A 26,539-nucleotide genomic window follows, 5' to 3' on the forward strand; every position below is an offset into this window, starting at 1 on the left:
AAGCATCTATCTATTTATCAAGCATCTATCTATCGAACATGGCCTTATAGACTTAAATTACTCACTTATCCCCCCAATCTTCAAAGCATGACCTCGGGTAGGATTTATCTTCCCCTTTAAAATATGCTTCCCTACTGTTTTTTTTTGGTTGCTTCTTAAGCTGCATGAATGACAATTTCTTAGCCTATTGTACTCAACAATCCTCTTAAACATACCCCACCCCCACACTTTTGAAAAGCAACGAAGGCAGGATTATCCTGTGAAAATATGTGTTTTAAATTTCACCCCCCCCCCCCAAGATAATTTGGTTATGTCCCATATAGTGGTGTTTTCAGTTAGCTGGTATGACCCCCACCTTGGCCTGGGAAGAGGTCATTACAGCCCCATATATCAATCAATGAGCTGGGAGCTACACCAAGCCAACTAGATCAGGCCAATAATATAAGGCCAACTAGATAAGGCCTACTAGATAAGGCCAATAATGTAAGGCCAACTTAATCAGGCCAACTAGATGAAAGTCAACTAGATCAGGCCAACTAGATCAAGGCCAACTAGATAAAAGCCAATAATATATGACCAACTAGATCAGGCCAACTAAATCAGGCCAACTAAATCAGGCCAACTAAATCAGGCCAACTAAATCAGGCCAACTAAATCAGGCCAACTAAATCAGGCCAACTAAATCAGGCCAACTAAATCAGGCCAACTAAATCAGGCCAACTAAATCAGGCCAACTAGATAAAAGCCAATAATATAAGGCCAACTAGATTAGGCCAACTAGTTCAGGCCAACTAGATAAAAGTCCAACTAGATAAAAGTCCAACTAGATAAAAGTCCAACTAGATAAAAGTCCAACTAGATAAAAGTCCAACTAGATAAAAGCCAACTATTAGCATTTGTTAACCTGCCAAACTTGACTGCTCGTTGGCACAATGACCTGCTGAATACCTCAAAAATAAATAAAAGACATTGGTGAGGCAAGATCCTTACTTCATTTCCAGCACCTCCTCCAGGTGTTTGCGCCTCTCGGCACGCAAGTTGGTCAGATGGATTTCTTTCTCTGCCAGGGAGTGCTGGGTGGACGACAGCTTTGCCTTCATGGACTCCAACTCCTGCTTTACCTTCTCCATTGCCGACACCAGTTCCTCCACCTGCATATGGACATGGACGTATTAACAAAGCAGAAAGGAAAGTTGAGACTATAGTGTATTGTGCTCAAATGGAAAAAGTATGGCAGCTCCGACACATATATTTAAAGGGATTCAGTCATGATTTTTTAATGCAGTTTTTATTTATAAATAACACTGCAAATAATTCACTTTACAATATAAAATTTCATTCCTGAACCAGCGAGTATTTTTTTTTTTTAGTTGTAATATTGGTGTGTAGGTGCATCTCAGGTCATTTTGCCTGGTCATGTGCTTTCAGAAAGAGCCAGTTCTTTAGGATGGAACTGCTTTCAGGCAGGCTGTTGTTTCTCCTACTCAATGTAACTGAATGTGACGCAGTGGGACCTGGATTTTACTATTGAGTGCTGTTCTTAGATCTACCAGGGAGCGGTTATCTTGTGTTAGGGAGCTGCTATCTGGTTACCTTCCCTTCCTGTTAGGCTGTTGGGGGGGGGGGAGAAAGGTGCGTGATACTCCAATTTGCAGTACAGCAGTAAAAAGTGACTGAAGTTTATCAGAACACAAGTCACATGACTGAGGGCACCTGGGAAACTGACAATATGTCTAGCCCCATGTGAAATTCCAAAATGAGATATAAAAAAATCTGTTTGCTGTTTTTCAGTGCAGAATTCTGCTGGAGCAGCACTATTAACTGATGAGTTTTGAAAAACATTTTTTCCCATGCCAGTATCCCTTTAAATACAAATATACAGACAGAGAGAAAGTTGTGGGAAGTCTGAACGCCGCTGAAAATTCTATAGAAATGTGCCAGATATAATTTTTTTCTATAGGAATCTGAAGCACAGAGCAGCCGCTCTGCGGGGCTTTTAAATCTACCCTTTATACCAAATGGATTTGCCAAGGCTTTGATGAGAAAGCCCCTTTAACTCCAAAGAAAAGAGTGCGAAACGGGTAGGAAAATTTAGCCACTGTCTGCTCTAACCGCACAAACACCTCGGCCTCTCAGCAGCCAGCGGCAGGCTCGCAGGCAGAACAAGAGGGCATTTCAGAATGCCCATAATAACCCACTGATTAGGAGGCAATTATAATTAGAGGCGACTTTGCTCCGAGCAGACCAAGGTCAATATGAATGAGGGTTCAGTGTAGAAACTGGTGGCATTGTACATGCAGCAGACCTGTATTTCTTGACCTTGTTGTGTGTTGGTGTGAAGCGAAGATGAGAACATTCAGGATAGGGCCCTTAAATGGCACCATCAGGCCCTGCTATCCCCCAATTTCCCTACATACAACTACTGCCATGTGGGTGCTATTTAGACCATCTAAAGGCAGATCTGAAGTAGAGTATGGAAAAAACCTAAGGGGAACATCATTCAAATGTTCTTTATACTATTGGGAAGGACAGTAAATGGCAAAAGTCTACACACTCTCCTTCTTAAGTGGCACGTCCTCGGTTTGAACACTCCCTGTCGAGGCCAAACTGTCTCTGAAGCAGAATGGCATCTTTTTTTATGGCACTCAAGCTTAGCATCCTCGCGGGTAATGCCAAGTGTTGGCTAAAGGGGAGCAAAAGTCACCATCATTGGACCGGGGAGCAGTGGAAGTGTGTCCTCTGGAAGTCTAACAGAAAAGCATGTCTCAATACATAATGCTGATGGTAACGTTTTGGTAGAAATAATGGTCTATGGTTTGGTCTAGGAGGCCTCGTCTCCATTGGATGGAGGCTACTGGGTACAATGACCTTCTTGACAATTTGGTGCTTCCTACTTTGGTGGAGGACAGGCCTTTCCCGTTTCTGCAGAATAATGCCCCCATGCACAAAGCCAGGTTCATACAGAATGGGTTTGAAGAGATAAGAATGGAAGAACCTGACTGCAAAGCCATGACTTCAACACAACTAAACCCCTGTAGAACCCAACATCAGCCGAGCCTCACTAATGTTCTTGTGCCTGAATGGAAGCAACTCCCAGCAACAATGCTCTACTCTTCCCCCAAGAGTAGAGGCTGGATAGCAGCAAAGAGAGGGGCAACGTTATATTAATGCCCTTGTTTGGTTGTGAAACATTGGACACCCAGGTGTCCTTATACGTTTGGACAATTAAAAAAAAGTTGGCCATAAAATCAAGAGATCTGCTCATCTACAGGTCACAACACTAGCAAACCTATGCCTGATTTGACCATCCCGAGTTCTACTGGGCCCCATGGTATAAAGGAAGACAAAGCCTTCTTATTGACAGAGATGTATTTCTCTTTTAACTGCAACCTGCCAATAATATGTATAATTTACAAACCATTATCCGGATCAAACAAAAATGTAAAAAAAATCCTCAATAAGAACAGGGATAAACTTACATTTTAATCTCCCACGTCTCATTAATCTGCAAATATCCAAAGCTTTTATAAGACAAATTAAATACGCGTGAAACCTCCGCTACAACAGAGCCTCACTGCCAAAGAGGGAAAAAACAAACTGTACCAATGAAATCGGAGATAAAAAGAGGTGCCTTGAGGACAGGGATCTCCAACCTGCCACCATTCAGCCATTGTGGAATTACAACATCCAGCATTGAGGCCGGCACAATGGTAGGAGAACCAGTTCTGCCTTGGTGAATATTTTTATTTAAAGGGATGATAATCAACCTCACCAGGTCCTGTCCACAATGGGGTGGGCTTCAGCCTACAAGCAGGAAGCTTTTCTAGTCAAATAACAGAAGAGCGCATATACCCTAAAGGGCAGACACTAGTTTACTATTCCAGTAATGTTAGAAGATGGTACATGTGGACCTCTCCGATCCTGCTGAATTGTGCTTAGTACAGGGGAATACCTATGCCACCATAGTATTATGGGATCTCTCTGTACAGGCTATGAGCAACAAAAGAAGGATGTTCCTGTGGAACTGTACTTAGTACAGGGGAATGCTTAAGACCATACAAATCCTACTCCATCCTTGTGGACATTATGCCTCCCCTGATGGCTTCTTGTAAGGGGTTATAACACAGTAAGAGGCCTATGGAAGGAGATTAGGTACTTTGCGTCCAACCAAAGCCTGAGACAATGGCAATACAAGCGAAACTGAAAGCTGAATTATTAACAACTTCTTAGAATCAGGGACATATTTCCATTAAATAAAAATATCCGGGCAGGGAGATTGCATGCCAAAACCTTGCTAGTTTAAATTAGAAACGAAGCTGGTAGGACAACCTTTGAAAAAGCCTACACAAAGGAATTGAGTTGAGTTTGGACCTACCCTTATGAGAACAAACTAGGCTGGCTGACTGCAGAATGTAGGAAGCAGTTGTCTTAGTAGATCCACTTTGCTGCCTTAATCCAAAGTCCAATCAAAACCATAACTTGCCACCACAAGTCAGTGGTTTAAATCACCCTAGATGATACACAACTTATCCAGGGGTAGAAGAGCTGGTTCAGCAATCTAGAAAGCAGATCAGAATCCCCAAGGTAGATACAGTATAAAGGTATTTTAAGGGATATTACACATCAGAACCCATGTCCAATAAAGAGAAATCCCTAGTTGAAATTGTCTCAGGTCCAGGTCTGGACCTAGATGCTCATGGAACAGTACATTTTGGTCTTCAAGCTGTTTTATGCTCTATTAAACTAAGTTTAAGTGACAGGCCCTCTGTATTTATCAGCAGTCGCTTTATAAGTCAAGAAATATCTAAAAGGTCTGCAACAAAAAGTGCTGGTGCAAGCCAACCCGGGTGCAGGGTACATTAACCGCTACAGAAAAACACCAGCCATTTGCTTATCTACCTACATACCCTTATCCAAGATTCCACTGCTGACAACTACCCCAACAGTGGAATCACCATATAGCTTTCCAATATGAAGAGACCGATCACTGAATTGACTGAGTGGTGGACACTTAGGGCAAGATTAACCTGATCCATAGCCAATATATATATAAGAAACAAATAAACCCTTAAAGAGGAAAATGTAGAGGTGCTTAATTGGTAGTTAAATGCACAAATCCGATTGGCAGAGGGATCAGAAAGTCTGGGCAAACTAAGCAGCCAATGATCTCCTTGGAGATAGAGATACTGATGATCGATAAAAATGTGTTAAAACTCAAGTAGATTTTGACCTGGCGGTACAGTCGCTGATTAATAATGGGCCAAGGAGTGAAGTGGTCAGCATTAGGCACATGGATTTTGGAGTCTATCAGAATGTAAGGTAAGGTAATGTTTTTAGGTGCCATTTTGGGAATGTTCCATTTGCCTTAAATAAAAGTATATTTTGTGAGGAGACTACTTGTTCTTCAACTGCAGAACAGTATATAAAGCTTTTCTAGCAAACAAAAACAGCTCTGCCTCGTCGAAGATGTGTGAGGTCTCATTAGGAAGCCCTTGCCGTTCAACATAAATAAATACATATATTGCTCAGGAATATTGTGCAGCTGCACCAAGACCATGACAAGACAAGCTCCACACCCCACCAGAAACTTGTTGTCTAAACAGGTTTCAGAACAAATCAACATGAAAAAAGGAAGGGTAGAAGTCTCACAAAGTCCAGTACAGAGGCAGCTCAAAGTGACTGGGTTGGGAGAACACAACTTGGTGCGAGGCTATGGACTTACAGCTAGTGGGTGAGGGACATCATGGGAGGCGAGGTGATGACACATGTAAGGTCAACAGGTCTTCATACCTTGAACCACTTAAAAGCAAGATATTTGGCCTCATGCTGGGTTTCACAAGGCGGCTTGAGCCAGGCAGTGAGAGAGAAGGAGAGAAAGGAGGAAGCATACAATTATACCAGCAAAATATCAACTGAAATGCCTGGAGAGTGGCAGGTCAAGGGCACAAGGGGAAGTGACCTCTGAAACCAGAAGAGCTACAAAGGTATCAAACTACTGGACGTTTTCCATTGGGAGACTGGAAGGAGAGACTTAAAGAGCCGAGTATAACGGGTATAGACTTGGCTCCTCCGGGTAAGTTAGCACCATATTAGCCCATGAACTGGACGCTTCCAATAGCCTGAATGAAAGATATGAGGCCAATGGAAGGGTTCTATACATGGACCCATAAATTCAGTTGGGAGCAAACTGCATTAACATGGTCCTCTCCTGATGGATCTGCATAGGCTTACATTTGGACCTGCAGGAGTGACCAAATCAGCCAAATATTCAGTTGCCTTGATGACTTGCCAAATACACAGATAACCCAACCATAGGGCAATAGTTCTCAAACTTCCAAGTCTCCAATCATTATTATAGTCAACAACCAGAGGGCACAGTAGGTCTGGTCATGTATTACAAAGTAGGAAAATGTATCTGAACATTCTCAACTGGTATGTTTTAGGCCACACCAATGATGGTCCCCAGTCAGCCTAAAGTGTGCCCTCTTTTGGTTAAGACCCTTCAGACTGCTGAAGTGGAACTGTCCTGGGGCAACTGGGAGTACCGTATAGGTGCTTTCCAAGCATGATGTTTAAAAGCATAGTATGTGCATAAAAACAGACAAAAAAGGACCAAGCCAAGGGGAAAGTGGGGTACAGAGGTAGTGACTAGGAGTAACATAGAATGTGTTTATATACTAGTCTTCATTGCAACACTACCACACTCAACATTTCCCCTCTTTATAGTCATTCTACAATGGTCTCCCTGCTGGAAACCCTCGACTATCTAAGGGGTCCCCCTGGAAAGGTTGGATATACAGATGAAGCATATGGCTAACACCTTTGCTTCATCCAACTGAAATGGATGGTGAGCTAAGTGTGGGGTGAGGGCCAAATGCATCAACTAAGGCTGCTCCATCTCTGATGAATAACATTAATGCATGCTTGATGATTCCCAATGACCCCTAAGCTTAGATTCCTAACAGCAGCCCAAAACCCACTGAGCATGTGCAGTGCCACTGACACAAAAAAGATGCCTAACAAGATCCAAGATGGGGTGCTGCTGAGGACAACTATGAAGGACTGGATCATTACTGTTATAGGGCTTCTGAACCAATGGGCTGGTACAGTAAGTTCAGCATTCACAATACAACATTTCTAGTCAGATTTTATCTAGGCTTTTCTCCTTTAAAATATTAATATTACACAGCAAACTAAAAAAATGCATAAAACAATGAATATATATAATTTCACAGGATGGGCAAAAATAATGAACTGTGAAACTATCACAACGATGTGGAATGTTTTCAAAGTCACCAGACTCCAAGCTGTATATGTGTATAAATACGTGGCCGTTTCCTCCAGAAACTGTTTGATTCTTCAGCCTCACAATAACACGTTGCGTCATGTCTCAATTACTGTAACCCAACACATACTCATTGTCTGTTAAAAACCATAAAAAGCACTTATCTAATCACACTGATTCATAGGACATCGCTATAAGACCATGACATAACCATAAATCTCTGTCCATTCTGATTCAGCTTCTCAACGGAGCATCCAAAGTATGCCACCACCTGTTGGCCACCTGGAGAAGCGACCACAAATTATTACTTTTGTTACACAATACCTGAAACTCAACAGCTGTGGCTCAGACTACTGCAAGGGAGAAAACATCAAACCTGTTTTTGGTAATTGTTCCTTGCCGATTCCTCCTGTGCCAGCACCATTTCTCGCTCTGCCGTGATCTGGACGCTTTCCCGCAACGCCTCCTCCAGCTCCTCAATGCGGTCATCTTTCTGGTGCATGAGGTCCTGTTTGTGGAAAATGAAGCAAGACCCTTGTGAGGCAGGAGAGGTGACATTCTGTAAGTTCCAGTGAGTCTTCTTTAATATCAGAAGGAAGACAGAGCAGAAAATGGGCAGCAGGAGAAGGTTAGCAGAAGGAAAGCAGCAGAAGACGTTCTCTAGAAGAAGAGTGGCTAGCACATGCCAAGGGATTAAGCCAATATTAATGGTGCCACCAGAGGTTGCTCAGTCATCTCCTATCACCATGGTGTGATGTGTTCTACTAATGACTGTGGATACTTCAAGGACCCAACCTAGAAGTTTATTTTTAATGCGTATGGTGGTTTCTAACAATGTCCCCCAGATATCTCTCTGTAGAAGCATCCATAAAACCTTATTGAGGGCATCTCTGGAACCTCAGTCTGAATGGCTTCCCCCATTAGATCAAGTAACACATAGTGCATCCCTTTGACCCAGAGGAGTTGCAGATTGGGGGTTCTTAGGGTCTCATAAGCCTATGACTTCTTTCCAGCCCGTAGGCCTGTGAGTGGTCCCAGTGGAATCGTGAGAAGAGGCAGCCGGAGGCAGAAGGAGAAAGCGTTAGTGCACAGAGCAGGTGCAGAGGCAGGAGAGGAATTAGTAGGAGAGAGATTAATTAGAAGCTCCCAGAGATCCTCCAAGAGTTGGATTCCAAAGCAGAGTCTGGTTAGTCTGCAGCTGTTAGTAAGGGACATACAAACACTTCTGTCTATTTATCTTGTCGGCCACATCCTGATAAGACAATAAACAGAAGCCAATAGCCCCAAGAAAAAGAGAAAATACAGGCCCAAATGTCCATTAAAAATTCGTTCTGATAGCAGCTGCAATTAAACTCATTTTGTTGCGGTCAAACATGATACAGCTGATGCAATGTAGCAATTTCCAGCCATTTCTCTTGATATATACACAACCGAGCCTGTGCAATTCTCCCCTATTCCAAAAACTAATACAGCTGGAACAGAAAACTAGAGACCTGGCAGCTATCTTCGCTGTCTGGAAGGGGATCTGTAGTCCAGGCTCGGTCAGTGAACCACAGTTTGGCAAGCCTGTCTTACAGCTACAAAAGCATCTGCCTGTCCCTACCTATGCTCTGCACTGCTGGTTCTGACATCTGAAACAATGTAGCAGAAACCATCTGATTATAACAGAACCTGTGAAGAGACATGCAAAGTGGACATCTGCTACACTGCTGTAAGAGACAGGACCAGCAGTGCAATATACAGAGAGACAATCTGTGTATGAGCAGAAACACCTTGTATAATAAACACTATTTACTTGGAGCCCTGTAATAAAACAGGGTTTTAGCACCGGCTGGGTATCAACAGAATCTGTTCAGGTTGTAACAAAGGAATGGTTCGGCCAAGGGATTTCTTGGGGAAGGGCTGAAAGCGATAGTATAATTTGGGTGTTCTATTTACCCAGCAGGACCTTGGGTTTCACATACCCACAGGGACAATCCCATGATAACAGACAGTTGTTGACGGAAGGGAATTTATGGAATGTTTTTTGCTCTCTGCTAATGAAATATCAAATCTTGCAGAAAGGAGACGTTAAACTCTCTGACGTTCTGGCAATAAACAGCCCGTGGTTTGAGCTTGGAACCCCTATTTTATATCAGTGTGCCATTTCTAAACATATATACATAGGGAGATAGGACACTTTATACATAGGGGGATAGGTTACATTATATTTAGGGGGACATGAAAAAAATATACGTGAAGGATAGGATACATGATTCATAGGGGATAGGGTTTCTTCCCTACCAAAAAGAACATTTTAACACTGAAGCTATGGAGGGCAACAAAATACCCTATAATGCTCCTTTCATTGCTATGGCAATCTGCTAACCCCGTAGGTACACCCATAGGTCCAGATGATTAATTAAGAAATGAACATGGGCAACTGGGAAAATTTTGTTGCCCACCCGTTAAAAGAAGGGTGGCCCTGAACTGCCCTTTTTGCCATTAAAGCTGGCAATACAATAAAAAAAAACATCTTGTTTGATGAGATCGCTGCCCAATTTGGACACCAAAGCACTGAGGCCAAATTGGAATGATCCCATTGTTGAGCCAATAACGGGATTGTACTTGTGGGGAAGAGAACCACATCAACATGCCAATTAAGCCCTCGACCAATGGGATCTTCTATTCTGACAGGTATCAGTTAGGAAGGTGGTCAGGAAGTTCCCATACAAAGACCAATGAGCTCTTGAGTCAGAGTAGTGACTTTAATTGCTCCCTGTATGGCCCCCTTTATGCTTGCCATGCACCAGCTGATAAAAGCTGCCAACTAAGTCCCTCCAAACAAAGTTGCAGCTCATGTGATTGTGGGTCACAAAACCGAACCTATCCCTAGGAGGCTCAATCCCAACCCTTTTCAGTTAACCCTTGGTGAAGTCACAAGAGGGGCCTATGACCGACACCACCACAGGGAGGGCACGGAGGAAGATTTCAGTTAAGTAAACGCACAGGGGGCTCAAGGTAGAGTCCCGCAGCGGGTCGGGTACCCGCGGGTTACCCGCAAAAACCTGCAGTACCCTGCGGGTTGCGTTTAGAAGTTGCAGGTGCGGGTTTCCCCGCATGTCAGCGGTTCGGGCCATGGGTCTTCTCAATATCGATATTCACTCCTTTTTTCTGGTCACGTCTACTTCCGATGATGTCACTTCCAGTTTCCAATGACAGCACTTCCTGATTCTTGATGGTCAGCGGGTCGCGGGTCCGGGTTGCGGATAAGGTACTTGCGGGTAGGTTAGCGGGTCCAAGCGGGTAAGAATGCGGGTTGCAGGTTGCGGGTACGGGTCCCAAAAAATGGACCCGCGCAGGACTCTAGCTCAAGGTGACAAGTCGGGCAATACCAACCCCTGGATCCACAACCCATCGGAGCTTGCACCAGCAACCCCACTTAGTGACCCAAACCTGCCAGACCGGTGGGTATCCGATGCCAACACATCACCTGGGCCAATGATCAGATAATGTGATGTAGCCCGCTCGCACACCCTGGCCTTCAGCAGTTCAGTGCCTGGTGCACGGTGTTGGAGGGATCGGTACCCCCCTCAGCAAACTGTCCAAGAAAACACTGGCACACAAAGGCAAGTAACAGCAGGGTTATACCCTTGCGTGTTTATTCTGCAAACGTGCAACGTTTCGGGGTCAGACCCCTTTGTCAAGCTTGACAAAGGGGTCTGACCCCGAAACGTTGCACGTTTGCAGAATAAACACGCAAGGGTATAACCCTGCTGTTACTTGCCTTTGTGTGCCAGTGTTTTCTTGGACAGCCAATGATCAGATAAACCTGATTTGTCCCAGAACACAGGTCATCTAATCAGGCAGAAACCTGCATTTAGTTGCACCCAGTACTGGGGCTGCCAAGTTTTACTAAATGCGGCACCTGTCTTGTGCGGTTTAAAGATTGTATGGTAACTTCTTTGTGCATCCAATTGTCATTGAAGATGGACATGGAATTGTTGCCCCAGATACTGACTTGATTAAATAACTTTCTTCATTGGCACAAAGAGTAAGTAAGAGACTGAATGAGGCGGTCGAGATACATAATGGTCCTTGAGCTTCTTTGGAATAGACCTTTGAGTCACTGGCTGCCGAGATTCTTGGCCAGGCCCCTACACTTTGCACTTTATTGGAATTACTTTGTTTCTCAAGCCTCCGTGAGCTGGACCCCCAGACTCCCTCTGGAAGAGAGGAGAGAAATTAAAGCCAGATGCCGCTCTGAAGTCAGTTTCTATGGAGAGAGGCTGGAAATGCCTTGTAGGAGAAGAGTCGGGATTGGGTTTCACATTCACATGTATTTGGGTTATTATTAGACGGAAATGGCTTGTGTTAGGACTTTAAAGGCCATTTCTAGCGGCTGCATGGCTCTCCTGCTCAGGAAGCAGCCCTGTTTGAAGTTCACCTAGAGATGATAGAGATGAAATTAGCCCGGGTCTTCAGGAAGTCTCTCTCCGCAGTCGGAGCCACCTTGTAAGAATAAAAGTGGGCTGTACCGAGGGGGGATACGACTAATGGCGTGGGATTCAATTGTTCTTGCACGCGGTGCTTTACGTAGAACTTATGTTAAAGCCATGGCGAGGAAGAAAATGCGGGGATACGTGCTCCCATATTGGAAACTAGAACTGCTGCCCACCCAGTCTGAGTATTTGCCTAATACGCAGAAACCCGAGAGGCCGCAGATTAAAATCCCTTAAACGGAGATAATGATCCCTTGTCAATACAAGCGCAGCTTTTTAACTCTTTCTTTCCGGAAGGGGGTTGGGGTTATAATTTGTTACACAGTCAGGCCTAGGGGTGGTTTCACTCTACATTCCTTCATAGATACCTTGAAGAGCCTACTGGCAGGGGCTACATTTCTAAATTCCCTTGGCCTCCCCTCCAAATGTTCTCTCCCCACTCAACGGCTCCTATTATTTCAAAGAGGCAAAGGAGGCTCTTATTCCTGCCCAGATCTCTCATAGGAGAAGAGTCTGTCAACACAGCCATTAATCTCCCTGACATGATCCAGTGCAAGAGCCCTGATCGTAATCTTACAAGCCGAGACCCCGTGCTAAACAGCTAGAGGCACAGAATCCCATGGTGGTCAGCGTTGTCTAATCCTGTCTAGCTATGAGCTGCTTCCTTCGGCCTAGCAGGGGAGGGCAGAGACACCAGCATTAGACTGGCTCCCATTCTAATATTTAGCCATGTTCTGGGCACAAACCCACTGTACTGGGAAATGATATGGCAACTGCAATATATATTTCAGTTCATACTGTATAGGCAGAGAAGAATAAGCATACTTTTTGGATGCAAGCCCATTTTTCTGGTGCTGCATTCGATAGGGCCCCCAAGGTATCAGATATATAGAAACATGGTCACAAGCACTCAACCTGCTATAGCTCCAGGCAAGTAAAAGACCGCAAATAAGCAAGAGTTGAGCCCCAAGCCCATCCCCTGCATTGGGCCCCCAAGAGGTCCACATTCTAGGAATCAAAGTATAACCCTTCACTTTCAAATCTTTTATATAATATTACCAGCTTTGTAATTATGGCTCCTTTTATTTCCCACACTGCAAAATTAGCTTCAATAAAATACCAAGTCGCTGGCCAAGCAGGGCAACATTCCTTGGCACCAAGCAGCATCACAGTTGAGCCTGGCACAGACTAGACTTCATCCAGGTGAACGTGGTGACTTCCTGGGCAGCTCAGTAAGGTCCTGGCTCAAACAAGAGACATCCAGTAACACCTTGTTTGTCCAAAGTAAACAGGCTGGGTGAGCTGGAAAGCATCCAAACCACAGGGTCTGTGCCGGACACCATGGCAGAGAGCCAAGATATGTGAACAAGATGGCGGCCAGCAAGGTTGATCCATGTGCTTCGTGGCATGACTCCAAACCACTAAACCTCAGGGACCTGAATCCAAATATGCAAACACAACAGCCCAAGACACAGAGGCCAAGCACCTAAATCGTAACCTCTAATAGAGTGAATGAAACCCTCCCACCACCCAAAGTCTAATTGGAGACATTTTCAGGGGCCCTAATCTGTCTCGTTGCTTTGGTCCTTCTGAATGGTCCCTCAGTCACTTTTATTTACCAGACACAAAAGAGAAAAATGCTTCTGGGATCTTCTTTATATGAGACTCTGAAGAGCTGGAACTCTTTTCTAAAGAGCATAGAACAAAGCTCCTTCAAAGCTCCATATTTGTGGTCTACACCAGTCGCAGTTCATCGAGGTTCCTCAATGATCATCAGGCTGGACACAAGGAAACCAACAAACACAAAGAAGCAAGAGTTGGCTGCACCTTCTACTCAGAATATGGACAACATTGATTCTATACAAAGGCTCAGGTAGTGTTTCTGCTAAAAGAAAAGCCATCAGGGAAACCTTCTGCAGATACTTCACCGAGATGTTTTTATGTTATTCACGCCCATAGACACTTTGATGTGCCCAAACGGTGCCACTTGAAAACATGTATTGGGTACATCAAAGTGTCTGTGGAAGTGAGAAACATAAAAATGTCTAAATAAACAAGAGAAGGGTTTTAGAACATATACACTCTTGCTGTAACCATCAAAAAATAACTTCAGAGGGGTTCCATTTTCTGAGCTCAAGCAACCCTTTTTCAAGACACAACAATTTGCAATCAATTTGTCTCATCCAAAACTTCATTTTATGTAATATACAGTACATAAAATCCTTATCATACTCATCCTCCCCCTATTCCCAGTTATCAGCCCTGGTACAGGGAGAGGCTTGGATTGTGGAGTTGTATCATTTATGTGGGTCTTCGATTAATCCTGTTAAGTGTTCACAATCATGCACTAGAATCTCAGCTGCCATAAAGCAGGACAGGACTGCTGCTTCCAATGGGGATCAGATAGGATCTGTGCAGCCAATGGGACAGAATGCTCTGTTATACAGATAGCTAGAATCTCAGCTGCCATAAAGCAGGACAGGAGGAGCAAATGATTTGGCTGAGATTCTTTTTCGAAGTTTAGAAAATCATTTCCCCAAACCACTCCTCCTGATATTATACAGAAGCACAAACATTACATTTATTAAAGGAGTGTCCCTTTAAGAAATATACAGCAAAAGTATCTTTTCTCATCTTTTCTGTGCCAGTTCGATGGCACGCCAGCCCCTTTTTCTTGCCCAACACCACGTTCTTCACATCCGTCACGGAATTCAAAAGCAATGGGGTGTGTACAGATGAACATTACGGGAAGATGCTGATCTTGTTTTCTGAAGGTCGTATAATAATGTGCCATTCGCTCCGGCCAAAACCACCGAGACCAAAGGAGCTAAAACTGGGTTTTCTGTGAACTGACCTCAAAACCTTTGGATACAGCATCCGGAACATAAATATAACATGTGGCTGCACACCAAACGCAGTGAGTGTGTATAAACTCATACATAAATACACACACAGAAATATATTTACAATGTTTATATAGACAAACAAATTCTAAATTGACCAAAGAACAGTAAAAATATTGCTAACCATGCCGGATCATCCTCCCAAATATATTTCTCAATTTCATACAAATAGTGTCAGACTGGGCCTCCCAGGGCCAACCAAAACCTGAAACTAAGAGCCCATTCTCCCAACAATTAGACGTAACCAGTGCTAAATCTCCCACCAGCATATCCACTGGTACTCTGGCTGGCCAGGTTGACCCTGCTTACATGGCTGAATATGTGAGAAGAAAGGGTAAGAAGATAAGGAGAAAATAGATGATGTGGGAGAACTGAGAGAGGAAAAGGTGGAACCATGGACTGTAGAAGAAAAAGGAGGATACATGGGCTGGAACGAGGAAAGAAGAAGTAGAACTGATAATAATTATAGCTAAATAGCTAAGTGGGACAGAGATCTCCCAGGGGTAAGTTGGAGAAGAGACAAACCATGGCTGAACTTTGTCTAAAGGAGAGGAAAGAAGGGAATGTATCTTAGGTAAGAAGAGAAGAATTTGAAGACGGGTGGGAGAAAGCAGCACTTGTTTGATGGATGGAGAAGATGTTGGCCAATTGGAGAAGCTGCAAACTGAAAGAAGAAAAGGACCAGCCAAAAGCGGCAATGAGGATAAGGTGGAGCCATAAGCTGTGAACGAAAGGAGGAGACTTCGTTAGTAAACATCAAAAAATAAACAAGACAAATTAAACTTTAAAATTACAAAGCCTTTATTAAGAAATAACTTACTGAAACTCCACTTCCGCTCCTCTTCAGAAAAGGCAACAGGGCGACGACCCATCCTGCGGCACTCTATTTCTCTTCCCTGGCTATCTCCGATATTCTACTGACAGCGTGTGAAGCTGCAGATCAAGACCCTGCGGGACCGACAGATGAAGACCTTACTGCTGTACAAGTGCAAGAAGCACCCACGGGAGAACACTGTAGGTAGATTGCAGGCAGCCAAAGACGCGGGACAGGGAGCAGCACTAGTGGGTGTCATCCGGTTGAGAAGAGCAGACAAGGGAATCACGTGGGCAGAGCCACTTCAGGAAAAACTCAGTCCGGTTCCGTTTGAGAGAAGCAGTCCTGATTCCGGATCTCTGTCCCTATGCCCTCCCGGATGCACGGGCAGTTGTTCCCAGGACTGCTTCTCTCAACCAGAAGCGGACTGAGTTTTTCCCTGAAGTCGCTCTGCCTTGTCTGCTCTTCTTAGTCAGCCAGGTGACACCTCAGCGCTCAGCTGCCTGTGGAGGGAGATGCACTGGAGGAAGAACCACTTGCTCCCAGGAAACTACCTGCACCTTCAGCCAATGCCAGTCTGAGCGCTTCCATGCCAGAGCCTGACTTGGGTTCCACAGGGAGGGATACGGCCAGCGGGGGTACTGCTCCCTGTCCCGTGTCTTTGGCTGCCTGAAATCTACCTACAGTTTTGCAGGTGCCCGTGCACTAGTCGGTCTCCCGTGGGTGCTTCTTGCACTAGTACAGCAGCAAGGTCTTCATGTGTCGATCCCGCAGGGTCTTGATCCACAGCTTCACCTCGCTTCACACGCTGTCAGTAGAATATCGGAGATAGCCAGGGAGGAGAAATAGAGTGCCGCAGGATGGATTGTTGCCCTGTCGCCTTTTCTGAAGAGGAGCGGAAGTGGAGTTTCAGTAAGTTATTTCTTACTAAAGGCTTTGTAATTTTAAAGTTTAATTTGTCTTGGTGTTTATTTTTTGATGTGTACTAACAAATTTTTTAACATTTTTTTTGATGTTACTGTTCTTTTAAATGAAAAAAGGGAGAAGAAAGACTATGGCTGGGGAAGTAGAGGAGAGCCATCCAGTGGGTAAGAGAGACAGACTATGGCTGAACTTTGTACAAAGGAGGGAAAAGAAAGAGACATGTCTTAGGGAGGAAAAGAGTTGCAGACTGATGGAAAAAGAGAGAACCTCTTTGATGGATGAAGAAAAAGATGGGGGACAAAATGGAGGAGCCATGGACTGAAGGAGAAGTTGTGGGTTGGACTGAAGGAGAAGTTGTGGGTTAGACTGAAGAAAAGGAAAGATTAACTGAACAAATGGAGTGATCACAGTGAGAGGAAGTGAAAGGAGAAGAAACCATAGGGTGAAGTAGGAGCTCCAGGTTGAGAGGAAAAATGTAAAACCGTTGGCTGACAAAGGATATGTAGCTAAGTGTATGATGCAGGAAGGAGACTCGAAGTAAGATGCAGGACAGAGACATACAGTACGTGTCTGAGAAGGAGAAGAATAACTTAGTGCTAAACTAGAAAGACTTGGGATGTGAAAGGGAAAAGGTGGTACCTGAGGGAAGAAGAAGCCAGTAGGACAAGGATCAGGTTAAGAAACAGTTTTAGTTACGGTTTAGTCTTACATGCATCAACAAATGTGTAGCACCTGCCCTAAAACATTACTACAGAAGGGTTCTGCTACAGTAACGTGACAGATTTGTAACCCCATAACTCCCTATAGTTACATGCCTACATTACAGGATAGTGACCCCAAAAACATTTACAGTGTGGTTTACACAGGCCCCTAGATCTGAGCCAGATCCTGCTGCAGCTCCCCAGTGCCACCCATTCAGGAGATCTTACCTGAAGCTGCTGAGAGCTGTCCGTCAGATTGTCTTCTCTCCTCCTGGCTTCGTCCAAGAGCTGCGCGTTCTTCTTCTTCTCCACCTGTTCCTTGTGCTTTAATGTCGCCACTTTCTTATTCTGATCTTTGATTTGTCTGAAAGAAGAAAGGGTCGGAGTAATGAGGGGTGGCACAAGCAGACAAGGACTTGTGTCTAGGATATAAACACAGTTCCTTGTTGTATTGTTTGAAACAAAGTATTTAAATTTCTCAACAAGCAGATGTTATCCTATTTGCCATCTGAGTGCTGGGCCAAATGGCTTTGATTCAAATATTCAACCTCAGCTCCATCCATGGTCTTCAACAGCTTGGATGGGATCAATGCTTAAGAAACCTCAATTGGGTACGGATCAGGGAGGGCATTGTTTTGGGCCCACAGGCTGCCAACCTGGGTAAGAATGACCACGTAGACAAACAATGATGGTGTGCATCTTAAGTGTTCCATATTGTTCTCAAGCTCTACCACTTAAAACCCCATTCCCTCAGCATCATGATATCTTGTATGTCCTCCACATCTACAGAGCTTTCTCTTGGAGAACATTAGGGGAACAAACAAGATACCCATCACAGAAAGGACAGTTGCAGTATCAGAGAGGCAGAGGGAACAGCACTTGCCTGAGAAGAGGGTTAAATGATGGAAAAAAATTCAACTCTCTTCAACGGTGGCAAGAGGAAGTCAAATATAGCGGGCACGACTGTGTGGTTACCCAGTGGGACAGAGACCAGATCCTGACTGCTTTTATCCCTGACCAAAACATTGAGGGCAGGATACCCTTTAATTATCAAAAGAGAGAGGCCATAAAACGTTGCCTAACTAGAAGTCCAGGATAGAAATAGCTTTTAACGAGAATTCACAGTCTGTTCTAGAAAAAAAGGAGAGGCCAGACTGTGCCCGATTCTGCAGAAAAAGAAAAATATGGAGCGTACAGCCCAATTCCCGTACAATCACAATCAAATGCACCACTGTACATTCACGTATATCTCTGCCCCAGGGTCTATTCATAAAGTCCAATGAGACTTTATATAAAACAAACATGGTGTACGACGGCAGACTGCAATAAGAATATTTCTCATGGCACAAAATTGGGTTCCAACGATGGAACAATGAGAAGGAGCACAAATCATTTTAGAAAATAGAAATGGCCAAGGGGAGAAGATAGGAGAAAAAAAAGTGGTCAGGGAATATGAACTCCACCATCTTCAACCATAAACTATATGGCCATGGCAGACACCCATTGTCTGGCCTGTGACAAGCTGAACCCTTTGTGATTTGTGTGATGTCTGAGTATGTGCCAGTGAATCAGCACTGTGAATAGAGAAGGCTTTATTGCCTTGATAACCTGGGAGGCCCATTAATCCATATCCCTGCCACCGTGAGTCTGGCCTGGTGCCTTTGATTCACTCTGGTCAAAAGAAAGGCTACAGAACTCTACTCCCAACATTCATCAATACAATAAGCCAACTATTCATATCCTTTTAAGGGACCCTACTATCCCATTATAACTCATGCATTGGTGCCAGACAACCATGCCTAATATTTAGACAAGGTAAGCAATTTATGGGGCGGGTAAAGTGATTTACTGAAATCATTTTTAGCCACTGATATGTTTGATAGAGGAGGGATTTTCCTTAAAGTTGTATGGATGGCTCCTTCAGTAGTTCTTGACCTGCTTTATGGCCAGGATTCTAGCTACCTTTGTAACAAAGCATTCTAGGGACAAGCATAAACTCAACTTGAGTTCACAAGAATGTGAACTGTACAAAAATGCTGTTTTCTGAGGTCAACTTATTGTCATGGTCTCTAGCTATCTGTATAACAGACATTCTGTCCCAGTGGCTGCACAGATCCTATCTGATCCCCATTGTAAGCAGCAGTCCTGTCCTGCTTTATGGCAGCTGAGATTCTAGCTATCTGTATAACAGAACATTCTGTCCCAGTGGCTGCACAGATCCTATCTGATCCCCATTGTAAGCAACAGTCCTGCCCTGCTTTATGGCGGAGATTCTAGCTATCTGTATAACAGAACATTCCGTCCTAGTGACTGCACAGATCCTATCTGATCCCCATTGTAAGCAGCAGTCCTGTCCTGCTTTATGGCAGCTGAGATTCTAGCTATCTGTATAACAGAACACTCAGTCAGTGGAACGGATCCCTAAAGAGGAGATCCCCTTCCTGCAAACAGCTTGTGTACAAGCAGAACTACTCCGCTCTATGCAAAAAGACAAAGTATAGGTTTAAGAGCACTTTTGTGGATGAATTAATACATACAGTACACTGTCCTTAATGCTCAGCAAGCCACTTCATCTATTGAGTGTTATGATTTGGAGGGCACTGTGAGATAATAATGGCATCTCTCCTGATCAGGTGACACAAGGCACACTGCTGGCCTGGGATCCTGTTTGTGTCAGGGGAATGGATTCTAAATACACAGACAGACAAATAGACAAAGGGTTTGCTGATGGGCCCCATCCGGCAGACATTCAGAAAGATCCAGGCCCATTCAGATGGACAAAAGCCTGTCCAGTAACGGCTACCCGGGCCCTGGTGCAAGACAATCGCATAAAGCAAATAGTGCCCAGTGTGTTATTTTGCAGGTAACATGGACTCAGCACAAGCTGCTGCCCATCTAATGGGCTTTGATGCTGAATGTGCAGTTTCTTGCACTGCAAATTAACCAACCCAATCCAAACTGATCAGTCCCGCAGTCGAAACATGTAGTCTATGTCTTGGGGGTTAAATGCCCACTTTATATTCACTTTATGTTCCCTACCCCAATACATCTGTAACCTTGTTATGAACTAAGGGGGCCCAGTCTGAAGGTTAGTTAGGGGGAGATTTGGGGTGGGTGCTTATTTGTGCCCTGGGTACCCCTGGAACTATAGCAGGGTGACTGTTAACCCAATGTTTTTATATAACCTTGTTATGAGCTAAGGGGCCCAGCCTGAAGGCCAGATAGGGGGAGATTTGGGGTGAGTGCTTATTTGTGCCCTGGGTACCCCTGGGACTATAGCAGGGTGACTGTTACCCCAATGTTTCTATATATCTGTAACCTTGTTATGAGCTAAGGGGGCCCAGCCTGAAGGTCAGTTAGGGGGAGATTTGGGGTGAGTGCTTATTTGTGCCCTGGGTACCCCTGGAACTATAGCAGGGTGACTGTTACCCCAATGTTTCTATATATCTGTAACCTTGTTATGGGCTAAGTGGGCCCAGCCTGAAGGTCAGTTAGGGGGAGATTTGGGTGAGTGCTTATTTGTGCCCTGGGTACCCCTGGAACTATAGCAGGGTGAGTGTTAACCCAATGTTTTTATATTTCTGTAACCTTGTTATGAGCAAAGGGGGGCCAGCATGAAGGTAAGTTAGGGTGATGGTTTGGGGTACTCTTCTACATAATCATTGAACTAAAGCAGGTTGGCTGAATATTTTCTCACCTAAATTTATATTGTTATTATCTGGGGAAGCTACAGTTCAGCAATAGCCATAGGTCCCTAAAAGAAGAAAAGTGCAAAAACAAGGGGACAAGGAGAATAGGAAACAAGCCGGAGAGAGCGTTTGCTGACCTGCCTGGCAGTCTGCTCTCCTTCTGAAAGTTTTATCACTTTATGAGGTTTGGTGAAAAACCAAAGAACATAAAACGTAGCCAAGGAAAACCGTGCAGATAACAGGCCCTTTCAAGCCGTTCCAGGACTCGCCAGTGCTTTGCATATGCTGGGCCCAAGTGGGGAAGAGGAGCCACACTCTGGAGCCTGCAGAGAGGAACCTTCCTTTGATGAGATGGAGCAGGACACACAGCCGTGTAGTTGCGGGTGCAGAGAACAACATGTCAGAGTTTAGGGGAATCAAGGAGACGTCTTAATATGCGCAGAGGTGCCACTAGGAATCCCGGGGTGTTAATAACAGGGATAGAATTTAAGCATAGCAGCAAACATGCCTATGTATTCCTGCACATACCATTTCTTCAATAAAGCGTCTGCAATTGTGGAAGACGATACCCCTGTAAGCTTTTATTTCCCTTCAGATTTGACCAGTGAAAATATTAAACACAAGCAGAATAGCCCCCTTAAAGGTGTCCGTACATGGCAGATTTAAACTACTGTTCACAATCTGTACAGAGAGATCCCATAAAACTATGGCAGCATAGGTATTCCCCCTGTACTAAGCACAATTCAGCAGGAACAGCCCCTAAGTTTGCTCATAGTCTGTACAGTGAGATCCCATAAAACTATGGCAGCATAGGTATTCCTCTGTACTAAGCACAATTCAGCAGGAACAGCCCCCTAAGTGTGCTCATAGCCTGTACAGAGAGATCCCATAAAACTATGGCAGCATAGGTATTCCCTGTACTAAGTACAATTCAGCAGGAACAGTCCCTAAGTTTGCTCATAGTCTGTACAGAGAGATCCCATAAAACTATGGCAGCATAGGTATTCCCTGTACTAAGCACAATTCAGCCGGAACAACCCCTAAATTTGCTCATAGTCTGTACAGAGAGATCCCATAAAACTATGGCAACAGAGGTATTCCCCTGTACTAAGCACAATTCAGCAGGAACAGTCCCTAAGTTTGCTCATAGTCTGTACAGAGAGATCCCATAAAACTATGGCAACAGAGGTATTCCCCTGTACTAAGCACAATTCAGCAGGAACAGTCCTAAAGTTTGCTCATAGCCTGTACAGAGAGATCCCATAAAACTATGGCAACATAGGTATTCCCCTGTACTAAGAGCAATTCAGCAGGAACAGTCCCTTAAGTTTGCTCATAGTCTGTACAGAGAGATACTATAAAACTATGGCAGTATAGGTATTCCCTGTACTAAGCACAATTCAGCAGGAACAGTCCCTAAGTTTGCTCATAGTCTGTACAGAGAGATCCCATAAAACTATGGCAGCATAGGTATTCCCTGTACTAAGCACAATTCAGCAGGAACAGCCCCTAAGTTTGCTCATAGTCTGTACAGAGAGATCCCATAAAACTATGGCAGCATAGGTATTCCCTGTTCTAAGTACAATTCAGAGAAATTGGGATTCCAAGACTGTAGGTTTCCAGTGACCCCAATTAGACAGACCTTCCTGAAACAGTAACAGTTGTAACCAGGATTAGGGTTGTTTGTACATAAACAGGTAACACAACCACTCGAAATGCGACACCACAGACACCAAAAAAACCTGGATAAAAGCCTTAGTTCCTGGAATTCTGGGATTAGCAGTGAAAGCCTGAATACAATGGCAATGTTATTTTGGTACCACTCACTGTGTCCACTTTTTAATCCCTAAAAGAAGATAATGTCTATGTATAATCCATGCGAGGTCTCCTAATGTATCAGTTTGTTTATTCATAAAGTGTGCGACTAATTCCCTTGGATCCCATTTCTCTTGTAAGCGGAATGGACAGGACTTCCACTGGAATGTGCTCTGTGGGTTAATTGGCATTTACACCTATTTGTATGATCAGTGCTTTCCTGTGCCAGAAATGTATTTATTCTCCAAGAAACTGAAAACTGGCCATAGATATACATGTGTCACTTGCAAGGCCATATTTCTATAAAAGACCCACTTACAGGGAAGCATTTTCTGTTGGGACCATAAAGCAGGTCAGGACTGTTGCTTCCAATGGATAGGATCTGTGCAGCCACTGGGACAGAATGTTCTGTTATACAGCTAGATAGAATCTCAGCCATAAAGCAGGGCAGGACTGCTGCTTCCAATGGGGATCAGATAGGATCTGTGCAGCCACTGGGACAGAATGCTCTGTTATACAGATAGCTAGAATCTCAGCTGCCATAAAGCAGGACAGGACTGCTGCTTACAATGGGGATCAGATAGGATCTGTGCAGCCACTGGGACAGAATGCTCTGTTATACAGATAGCTAGAATCTCAGCTGCCATAAAGCAGGGCAGGACTGCTGCTTCCAATGGGGATCAGATAGGATCTGTGCAGCCACTGGGACAGAATGCTCTGTTATACAGATAGCTAGAATCTCAGCTGCCATAAAGCAGGACAGGACTGCTGCTTACAATGGGGATCAGATAGGATCTGTGCAGCCACTGGGACAGAATGCTCTGTTATACAGATAGCTAGAATCTCAGCTGCCATAAAGCAAGGCAGGACTGCTGCTTACAATGGGGATCAGATAGGATCTGTGCAGCCACTGGGACAGAATGTTCTGTTAAACAGATAGCTAGAATCTCAGCTGCCATAAAGCAGGACAGGACTGCTGCTTACAATGGGGATCAGATAGGATCTGTGCAGCCACTGGAACAGAATGCTCTGTTATACAGATAGCTAGAATCTCAGCCATAAAGCAGGGCAGGACTGCTGCTTCCAATGGGGATCAGATAGGATCTGTGCAGCCACTGGGACAGAATGCTCTGTTATACAGATAGCTAGAATCTCAGCTGCCATAAAGCAGGGCAGGACTGCTGCTTACAATGGGGATCAGATAGGATCTGTGCAGCCACTGGGACAGAATGCTCTGTTATACAGATAGCTAGAATCTCAGCTGCAATAAAGCAGGACAGGACTGCTGCTTCAATGGGGATCAGATAGGATCTGTGCAGCCACTGGGACAGAATGCTCTGTTATACGATAGCTAGAATCTCAGCTGCCATAAAGCAGGGCAGGACTGCTGCTTACATTGGGGATCAGATAGGATCTGTGCAGCCACTGGGACAGAATGTTCTGTTAAACAGATAGCTAGAATCTCAGCTGCCATAAAGCAGGACAGGACTGCTGCTTACAATGGGGATCAGATAGGATCTGTGCAGCCACTGGAACAGAATGCTCTGTTATACAGATAGCTAGAATCTCAGCTGCCATAAAGCAGGGCAGGACTGCTGCTTACAATGGGGATCAGATAGGATCTGTGCAGCCACTGAAACAGAATGCTCTGTTATACAGATAGCTAGAATCTTAGCTGCCATAAATCAGCACAGGATTGCTGTTTCTAATGGGGATCGGATAGGGTCTGTGCAGCCACTGGGACAGAATGCTCTGTTATAGAGATAGCTAGAATCTCAGCCATAAAGCAGGGCAGGACTGCTGCTTACAATGGGGATCAGATAGGATCTGTGCAGTCACTGAGACAGAATGTTCTGTTATACAGATAGCTAGAATCTCAGCTGCCATAAAAACAATGGGGATCAGATAGGATCTGTGCCACTGTGAAAGATCCCCTCTGTAATTTAAGGATGCAAAGTAGTTAGCTGAAGTTCAGAAACAGCTGGGATGGACACAGGTTGAGTATGGCCAATAGAAATACAAAAGTAATGAAGTACATGTCATTTTACCAATGTACAGGCTAAATGATAAGCGATGGAAGTACTTTCGGGACCAACTCCATTTAGGTCATAGAAAAAAATGAGTTGCACACTCCACATAAACAAGGAGGAATCTTTAAAAAGTGGGCTGATGCCAAAGGGCAGCCATCTTTGTGCAGGCAGGGGAGTAATTGCTTCTCAAGGAATACTTTTCAACAGGGTAATTCCTTTTGGAAGGAAAAGAGGGCAATTATTATTTATTTATTTGGCACAGTGGGGTTTAAAAATTGCTCTAATGAGGACCCCACCGCGTGCCCAGTCAGGGAGCAGCTGCCAGGCACATATCCCGCAGCAGCAGGGTGTTAATCCCCAGAGACTTGACACGTCTGGGACAAGTTCCCATTCTCGGCACATGTTTCCCGGCTGAGTAAGAGGCAGGAGCGCGGGAGGCGGAAGAAAGTCACAGCTGTAGAATAAGCCCTGTGAGACCGCTAATGACTAGCACTTAGCCCAGAGACAGCTCCCAGCGAGCCGTGCGGCTTCTGAAACAGACACAGGCAGAGGCTATCTGGAAAGTTACATACGGGCCCCCAGTTCCCAGAACACTTGGCTAGTATGGGGGGCCAGGAAAGGGATAACAAATTAGGACAAGTTGCAGTTTAAGTGCTGGTAGATTTATGTTCCCCACTGAGGGAACGTGCGAGAGATTGTTCCAAGATACGAGACAGTGGTGGGGGCTGAAGTCAAGATGAGACTTCCCACTAGGTGAGGTCACCGCATAAGCGTATCTTTTCCCAATGGGGCAAAATAGGAGGATTTAACCATTTAGCCCTCGGGTCGATGATTAGGTCATAACACGGACTTATGGAGACCTGATCTTGTTAAGCCTGTGCCCAACAGATATCTGGTTGATCGTTAGTCTGGTATTGGTCAAAGAAGCCATAAATTTGGCCCCATTCAGCTGTCGAGTTGATCTAGACAAGCCCTGTTGCTTGGGGCCCATTTATCCCTTTTGAAAACACCCCCCCCAACACAGGTCCCCAGGCCTGGACTGGAAGTCAAAATAGGCCCTGCCATTCCAAGTACACAGAGGCCCAAACTAGGGATCCACCGAATCCACTATTTTGGATTCGGCCGAACCCCTGATTTTTTTTACTTCCTTGTCGTCGCGTGATTTCCCTCCCCGACCCTAATTTGCGTATGCAAATTAAGATTTGGATTCGGTTTGGTCGGGCAGAAGGATTTGGCCGAATCCTGCTGAAAAAGGCTGAATCCAGAACCGAATCCTGGATTTGGTGCATCCCTAGCCCAAACAGCCCACTATACGGTAACTTAAGAGTAGCCCCTCTGGCATTTGCCAGAACCCACAGATTGCCAGTCCTGCAGGTCCCCTTTCAAACTATATCAAGTGCTCCCAACAGATTCTAGCCCCTTGCCCAAAACCTGGCTGCAGAGCAGGGCAATGGAGTTGGCCACCTAACATCTAGTGCCCCAGCTGTCTGGCATGGAACGCCAACAGGGAGCACGTGCGCTGGAAGCCAGGACCCCATTGGTATACCATTGTACCATTGTTAGGCATTATGGGATACGCCTTTGCTTCCACATAGTCCAATCAGCCTCGGTTGGCCAAATCAGGCAAAAATCAATTGGTTTGGAAAAACACATGACTAAATTGGCCACACATACGTCGACAAAAGCTACTAAGATGGCAACTTATCAGCCCATGATTGGGCCCCTTCATCGACTCCACCTAACCGACTTCTGGTCAAAAATTGGCCAGATGTCAATCAGCAACTTTGAAGATCCCATTGAGACAAGGACTACATCAAATCCTTGGAGCGGTCCTTGCCCTGACAGCCAGTTTCCCTTTAGGCAAAAAGATTGGATCGCCCACCTCAAGGAAAAGGGG

At 44.7% G+C, this 26,539-nt stretch overlaps 1 protein-coding gene across 12 annotated transcripts in view; it reads right to left on the reverse strand.

The window, feature by feature from the left end:
* The window catches only part of erc1.L (ELKS/RAB6-interacting/CAST family member 1 L homeolog), a 144,475-nt gene that overhangs the window by 44,838 nt on the left and 73,098 nt on the right, over positions 1 to 26,539 (reverse strand). For 9 of the 12 annotated variants that reach the window (XM_018241170.2, XM_018241166.2, XM_018241172.2 and 6 more), the window contains 3 exons: positions 17,337 to 17,472; positions 7,662 to 7,793; positions 991 to 1,151 (listed from right to left, as the gene is read on the reverse strand). In XM_018241170.2, coding sequence (XP_018096659.1) covers positions 991 to 1,151; positions 7,662 to 7,793; positions 17,337 to 17,472 — 429 coding nt within the window. The remainder of the gene's footprint in view (positions 1 to 990; positions 1,152 to 7,661; positions 7,794 to 17,336; positions 17,473 to 26,539) is intronic. The other 3 variants (XM_018241171.2, XM_041585941.1, XM_041585940.1) reach the window with 1 other exon arrangement.

The sequence above is a fragment of the Xenopus laevis genome, chromosome 3L (assembly GCF_017654675.1).
Source record: "Xenopus laevis strain J_2021 chromosome 3L, Xenopus_laevis_v10.1, whole genome shotgun sequence".
Classification (NCBI taxonomy): Eukaryota; Metazoa; Chordata; class Amphibia; order Anura; family Pipidae; genus Xenopus; species Xenopus laevis.